Source organism: Crocodylus porosus, unplaced genomic scaffold (assembly GCF_001723895.1).
Source record: "Crocodylus porosus isolate Cpor-Errol unplaced genomic scaffold, CroPor_comp1, whole genome shotgun sequence".
NCBI classification, from domain to species: Eukaryota; Metazoa; Chordata; order Crocodylia; family Crocodylidae; genus Crocodylus; species Crocodylus porosus.
This window is the reverse complement of record NW_017728931.1, coordinates 134506108-134513861: the sequence shown is the minus strand read 5'-3', so window position 1 is coordinate 134513861 and position 7754 is coordinate 134506108. Positions and strand designations below refer to the sequence as shown.

Sequence of the window (7754 nt, the reverse complement as noted above, 5' to 3'; positions counted from 1 at the left end):
CTGCTACCGCACCGAGCGCGGCGTCTACGGCTACCGCCCGCGCCGCGCCGCGAGGGGCGGCGGGGCCGTCTGTCTGGGAGGGGGTCAGTCCAGCCTGTCTGCCTGGGCGGGGGTCTGCCTATCTGGGGGGGGCCTGTCTGTCTGCTGCGGGGGGTCTGTGTGTGCCGGGGGCCTGGGTCTGCTTGGGGCTGTCTGTCTGCTGCGGGGCGCTCGGGGTCTGTGTGTCTACCTGGGGGCGTCAGTCCGCCCCGGCTGCCTTGGTTGTTGGGGTCTCCGTGCACAGCGTGGCTGGCATCAGCAGGGTTCAGCGCCCCAGGCCGCTGAGTCGCTTGTGGGTGGTCGCCGGGGCCGGCTGGGCTGAGCCCTTCCCTCCAAGCGGCGCTGGGTGCCTGGCACCTGTTGCCCTGGGGAAGGATAAGGTGGCTGAACTCAGCAGCATTTTTGGGCAAAGTATCAAAAACCCCTGCAACTTGGATGTGTAGGATGCTGGCGTGCCCGGGGCAGAAGGCGGGGGCCGTGTGGGGCTCTGCTGCAGCTGGACCGGTGCCGGGGGCAGACATCAGGCTGATATGCACTGGGCACCACTGGGTTGCCAGGCCCCGCTGCAAGCACAGCTGCTCCGGCAGGGGTTATTTGACCCCAGCAGTCTTTCCTGTCCAGAGCAGGGGGGCTGGGCCCGATGATCTCACAAGGTCCCTTCTAGCTCTAAACTTCTGTGAATCTGTAATGATTTGCTGCCAGAAGAGCACAGGCCCCTGAGCCTTCCTCTGCCCCTGGTGCTTGGGACTTCAAAAACCAAGCAAGCATCTTGGAGACGCGGGCTGTCTTCAGCTTGGATCCTCGGTGGTGGTGATCCCCGAGCTAAGTGCTGGGGTGATGTAGTCATGCATAATCCCTCTCACTCTGCAGATGTTGCAAGTGAGGTGATTAACTTCCCACTCTGGGCAGTTCATCTATTTCTACCCTTCACAGCTCCCAGCCTTGGGGCAGTCACATTTGTGTGGGGCTGGAGAGATATGGCCTGGGGGGAGGGTACAGGCCCATCTCTGTCCCCAGATGGAGAATGCAAGCAGATGACTATGTCTACTTGTTGTGGCAGCGCAGCCCTGGCTCCTTCCCCACCCTCTGCCCCGAGGTGCGGGTGTCAAGCAAAATGCCCTTGCATGCCACACTCTGGCGCCCATGCCGGGGATTGCCTACCCCGCTCTAGAAGTGTTTCTGTGGGGACTGGTGTTAGGAGAAATGTAGCCGTATGGTCCCAGCCTCAGAAAGCTTACAGGGGACGACAGAGGGGTGTAGGCAGCCCCTGGGAGCAGTGAGGTGGTGCTGATCAGCATGATGGGCAGGGGTCACTGCATGTCAGGGGTCTCATGTTGAGTTTCCTGTGCTCATCATAGCTGAAGAGATTTGAAATAAGGGAACAAGGGGGCTTTTCAGATATTTAATGGGAGCCCCCCTTTGGTGTGCTGTGCGATAAAGCATGGCAATCTAGTGAGTTGGGCATGGGAGGTTGGCACTGTGAGCCATGTGGAGGTGGGAGTCACCTTCTCTATATTCAGTGGGAGAGGATAGGTGGGGTGAAGACAGGTTGTGAAGCACCTTGAAAGCGAAGACAAGCCGTAAGTGTTTGTCTACGGGGAAGAAGTGGAGGGATGAATGAAGAATAGTGGTATGGGTTAAAGAGCTGAGCTCAGGAAGTGATTTTGGCAGCGAAGAGTGTATGTGCTAACAGCGTTCTCTGTTTTTTCCCTTTTGACAATTTAGTTGACCATGGTCTTGCCCGTTTAGTAGGGGCGTACCACGAGCATGGCCACAAAGCTGCCAAAATTAACCCTTTGTTTGCTGGTCAAGCGGTGATGGATATGGTACCTGAAATTCAAATGCTGTCGGAAGTTCTTCAAGGGCCTTTCAACGTTACAGGTAAGTCTGTACCGCAGAGCACGTCTCCCCAGCATAATGCAGTATCCCAAGTTAGGTCAGGTATCTTCATGGAGCACAGCATTGTGTGGGCAGACTGGCTCCGGTGCCCAGCGCACTTGGGCTATGTTTGAAATCTGTCATATAAAACCATTGAATTTTCTCTTCTCTGCTAAATGAGCATGAAGTAATATAGCAATCTCACCACAACAGACTGATTACCTGCTTTGTCCTGAATGGCATAGCCAGGTGTTAGGTAGCTGTTCAGTGATGTAATGCCAAATAAAAAATAATTTCTCTGGACTGATTTTACACTATTTACATTATTTTATTCTGTCTCTGTGACATCTACAAACTTAGATTATCACATTCCCTGAAATCACATAGGTATTCCCTGTAACTGTTCAGATAGCTACCCAGGTTACTCAATAATAATACAGTATTACAGCACATGGTAAGACGCAGCAGTGGCTGCGGTACTGGAGTGGAAGTCATGAGATTTGACTTCTGTTCCTAGCTCTGTCCACTAACTTAACGTGGTCTTGAGCAACTCCCAGAACTTCTGCATGTTTTGTCTGTCCATTTTGGAAATTAGCATTGCACAATACAAATAAATGTCGAAGGATCTTGATCATCTCTGAGCTTCGCAGTGCTCAGTACGGTACAAATATGAGACACCACAACCCAGTCCCTGCCCTGGAAGAGTTTAGAGTAACATTTCAAACACTGCAAAGGAGAATGAAAAGTACCATCTAAGTTCCAAGTACTAGTAATGGTAATTATGAAGTTTCTTGAGACCTTGGACTTCAAATGAAGAACAGAGGGGCAGGAAGTGAAGTTGTGTTTTCAAACTGCAGTTCCTAGTCAGCAGTGTCCTTCTTTAGAGTGGCTAATCCCTACGTGCCTTCCAATCTCTTTCTGGCCAGGACTTCTGAACATGGGGAAAGAAGAAGCATCCCTAGAGGATGTGCTGGCTTACCTTGATCACATATACTGCGGGCACATTTCTATAGAGACGAGCCAGCTGCCAAGCCCAGAGGAGAGACACTGGTTTGCTAAAAGGTTTGAGGAGCTAAAACAAGAAGCGTTTACAACTGAAGAGAAAAAGCATTTGTCCAAAGTGATGTTGGAGTCCCAGGTACGCTGCATGTCTTTATGGCATAGGGATCTAGTCATGGACTAGAATGTCCATTGTCCAAACACCAGATCAAAAGGGGAAAAAAAAAGTCTTTAGTCCAAAAAAAGGTTATGGTCTACACACACATTTATTTTTGATGGCCAAGATACGGGTTTTGTTTGAAGGTTGTAGCACAGAAATGAAATAATCCTAATTGGAGACAATTGCGGAAGGCACAAGAATAGGGATTCTTCAGAGAAACTGCAAGGCTCTGCAGCTACGAGTTGAGTGTTTCAGAAAGTGTTTTTTAGCAGGGGAAAATATTTCTGGCCAGAGACAGATCAAATGGAGCTCTTCAGCCAGAAGAGGGAATGGCATAGCACAGCATATTTTAAAGAAGAAACCCAGCATGCAGTGCATTTAAGTGATATTCTGCAAAACGTTTGACATTCTAACAACGCCATTAGGGCAACTTGTGAATATTTTGAAAAAAGAGGAAATGCTCCAAAGTTGCTGGCCTGATGTTTTTGTATTAGACTTGGTGGCTGCAGAAACAACTGGGCATTGCCCTCAAAGGAACGCAAGACGTATGTGATGCTGTTGCACTGCTCTGTATTTCCTCCCCAGCTTCTGCTTCTGTTTTCAGTCACTCTCTGTCTCCTTGTCATCTTCTAGTCCTAGTCCCTTTCAATAGGAATCATTTTGGGAAGGAGGGAAACCTGCCTTTGTTTAGAGAGGTGAATGGGAGTGAGATCAGGGTTCTGGCAGTGTTGTCCCGAGGAGCTGCCTACACACCTAGTGCTGGCAGAGCATTTGGCAAAGTCAGTCTTGCCTCGTTCCCTGCAAGAGGCAGTGAAACGGTCCCTGACTGGGTGTTTCGGCTGACTGTGTTGTGCGACACCAGCCAAATAGTTTTCATATCATAAATTTTTGTGGGTGGTTTTGTTTTGTGGCACTGTCTTTTGTTTTGTTCAGCGTGGATCAAGGGCACAAGAGCAGGTTACATGAAGGTGTCCCTGTCTCCAGCTTTTTGGATAGGGAATGTTAAACCTCGCCCGTCTCCTTGGCGAGTCATTAGTGCTACCTGGTTTATTTAATTTCATTCATGTCTGTCCAACTGTCAGCCCGTAGGCCACGTGAAGCCTGCGAGGGGTTAATGTGCCCCCACCACAGGCATTCACTCAGCTGCTACTCCGCCCCTCACCATGATTCTGGCTGCAATAGCAAGTCTCTCCCGGCTTCCCACTCCTTTCTCTGGCTGCTGCTTCCTGCCTTTGCCCCAAGGCATGAGGCAGTGGAGTGAGCTGAGGGTGGATCCAGGGCCATGCTTAATGAGGACAATGGGGAGATCAGGGCTGCAACTTGGGGAAGTGGGGATTGCACACACGTGTCCATGCAGCACAGCGGTATAGGAGGCACCCAGTGCAGCAGTGGGTTGGGGGGAGCATCTGCATGGCATGCATGGTGCAGGCCCTACTGGTGCATGTGGCCTTTGGGGGCTAGAAACTGGACAGCCCTGATCTAGTTGACGGCTTCATTGCTTTAGTAGCTGTTGCATAGAGTTATGTTGCTAACCCAGGGAGAAACCCTGGCTTTGCCAAATTCAGTGAGACAGTGGCAAAGCCCACGGTGACTTCACTAGGACCAGAATTCCACCCAGGATGAAGAAATAAAAGCTTACAGGAAACACTGCTCTGTGTGCAATAGTACTGTTGTAACTGTAAGTGGACAGCTGACAGTCAGGGTCTCTGGTTGTTGCTCAATCTACTCTTCTCAGTTACGGTCTTGAATCTATTTTCGATCTCTGTAGCTGTAAACATTACAGGACCTGCTAGCATTTGAAAGGTTCCCCCCACATTTCCTTGTATACAAAAACAGTTGGAGGGCACTAATAATAAATGAATTTCTTCCTCTGCCCTACTGCCTTAGCTGTACTGTCTGATCACCCTAGGACCCATATAATAATATGTTGCACTTCAATAGCATTTTGGTTCTAATCATCTTTATGGGGTTTTCCAAATGGTAATGAACTTGGCTTCTAAACTTCTCTCTGAAATCTGTTAACACCACCTCAGAGATGATGCAAGTTTCTGAGCTTCTGTGTCTCATCCCCTTGTGCCTGTGCAGTTTGGTGGCAACGTGTGATTCTCAAATTCTGATGTCTTGCACTATGAGATTAGATCTGGTTGGTCTCTCGGATTCATTTGCAGTCTTGCAGTCTTGGCCTGCGTGGGGTGGTACAATTTGTTTTGTTTAAGTGTATAGCCTTGGGCCTAAAAAAAAGGGGCTCTGTCATGACTTGCAGTATGCACTTACCTGAACATAATGTAAGTTAAGTACAGGAGTGTGCAGTACTATCAGGGTTCGAACTGACTAGTTCCCCTCATTTTTCAAGGCTTGTAATCAGGTTCAGGGCTGCTATCAGAAGCCTTGGAAAATGAGGGGAACTAGCCAATTTCTGACCTGTTCCCTTCCTTCATTTTCAAGGCTTGTAATAGGAGCCATGAAACTGATACTTCCTGTTAACGTCAGGGTTTTTAATAGCAGGTGCTCCCCTTTCACTCTTTCTGGCACTAATTAAGGGAGTAAAAAGGACTGCTGCTACATCCCAGCAGATGGACAGATGCTTACACTTAAGCAGTTTATGCACTTACCTGATATTCAGGTAACTGATGTTTGTTATATTCTAAGCTGGGGGGATCAAATTCCAATATGTTGCTGGCCTGATCTGTCCCTCGGGGCTTCTCATTGCAGCTGCCAGAGCTGCTGTATTAGTGTGGGGATTAATGCCACAGCTGCTCACCGCCCCACTGCTGACGGTTGAAAACCAGAAATTTGACAGTGGATAAGAGGGGCTGGCTGACCTGGCACAGTGGCTCTGGGACCTGGGACGAGAAGCCCTGTGGGCTGGGTCTAGAGGTAAGTCATCCAGCCAGAGAAAAGCCCTGTGGGTCGGATGACCCACCTCCACACACCAAAATGTGACAACCCAGATGCAAACAATAGGCAGCAAATTGGGACTGGCTTTCTGTTGCAGATATCTGGTGGGCATCAAGTACACTGCAGCATTGTAGGGAAGGTGTTGAGATGACTTGGGATGTGCTTAGTCTGTCTCTTTTGCATGGAACTGTGTTGCTGTGGCTTTCATTTTTAGAAAGTGTTTAAAACAATATTGCAATCCAGTAATTGGCTTTTCCTTTTAACAGGAATTTGACCACTTCTTGGCCACCAAGTTTGCCACGGTGAAACGATATGGGGGTGAAGGAGCTGAGAGTATGATGGGTTTTTTCCATGAGTTGTTCAAGATGTGTGCATACTGTGGGGTGACGGACGTAGTTCTTGGCATGCCCCATCGTGGAAGGCTTAATCTCCTCACTGGGCTGCTTCAGTTTCCACCAGAGGTAAGGGATGGGTGCTTTCACTGGCAGCAGCTTGCTGTTTACTAAGAAAATAATTAAATGTGTGTCTGTCTCCTTGCCAGTCCTTGAGTACAAAGTGATAACCTAATTGCCCGCGTGAGTGCCTGTTTCTTCCTAATGTTAGCTCTGCAGATCTCCTGATGAAGACGCTCTGCCAACTGTAGCAAAAGGACTCTAAGGCTACGGTTGTAGCAGTTCTCCCAGAATACCTGCAGAGTGAATCAAAACTTCTCCAGATTTGAAACCTAAGTACCAAGCCTGTTTCTGATGTGCTGTATAACTGTGCTTGTTTCTGTGCAGCTTATGTTCCGCAAGATGCGTGGGTTAAGCGAGTTCCCAGAGACTTCACCTGCGATTGGAGATGTCCTTTCCCACCTGACATCCTCTGTTGATCTAGACTTTGGGTCACACCACCCTGTGCATGTCACCTTGCTGCCTAACCCTTCCCATCTAGAAGCCATTAATCCGGTGGCCGTTGGCAAGACCCGGGGAAGGCAACAGTCAGTGCTAGATGGAGATTACTCCCCGGACAGCTGTGCCCAGCCTGGAGACAAAGTCATCTGCCTGCAGGTACTTGACTCATGATTTGGTATTGAGTACTACAACATGTTTCTGAACTGGGGTAGGAAAGATAATTCTTGGCCAAAATAAAGCACAGCAGGGTGGCACCTGCTGGTTCAGAGGCTTAACTGGTTCAGAGGCATGGACTTTCATAGGCAACAACATGCTGCCTCATTCTCTTAACATAAAGAGTTTAAAATAGGAAAAAATGTAAAGGGCTTGGTTAATTAAGCAGGTCCTGACAATCTCCACCCCCGGGTGCTGAGGGAATTAGCAGAGGTCAGAGCAGGACCTCTGGCACAGCTTTACGAGCACTTGTGGTGCTCTGGCGTAGTGCCAGAGGACTGGAAAAGGGCCAATGTGGTTCCCATTTTCAAAAAAAGGAGGAGGGAGGACCCAGGAAACTATAGGCCAGTCAGTCTTACCTCAATCCTGGGGAAGCTTTCTGAGAGAATTATCCTGGCACATGTCCACGGGCCAGCAGGGGAGATTATGCTTAGGGGCAACCAACATGGGTTCATTAGAGGCAGATCCTGTCAGACCAACCTGGTGGCCTTCTATGACCAGATCACTAAATCCTTAGATGCAGGGGTAGCAGTGGACATAGTCTTCCTAGACTTCCGGAAGGCCTTCGACACTTGTCTCTTACCCCGTTCTCATTAAGAAACTGGGGGACTGTGGTGTCGACACCCACACAGTCAAGTGGGTCACCAACTGGCTGGAGGGCCGCACCCAGAGAG

The 7754-nt window shown here is 49.4% G+C and overlaps 1 protein-coding gene across 1 annotated transcript in view; it reads left to right on the top strand.

Annotated features, from left to right (window-relative positions):
* Window positions 1-1731: 1731 nt before the first annotated feature.
* The window catches only part of DHTKD1 (dehydrogenase E1 and transketolase domain containing 1), a 28066-nt gene continuing 22043 nt past the window's right edge, over window positions 1732-7754 (top strand). The window contains exons 1-4 of the mRNA XM_019543706.1: window positions 1732-1920; window positions 2844-3055; window positions 6241-6435; window positions 6754-7023. Coding sequence (XP_019399251.1) covers window positions 1857-1920; window positions 2844-3055; window positions 6241-6435; window positions 6754-7023 — 741 coding nt within the window. The 5' untranslated portion in view covers window positions 1732-1856. The remainder of the gene's footprint in view (window positions 1921-2843; window positions 3056-6240; window positions 6436-6753; window positions 7024-7754) is intronic.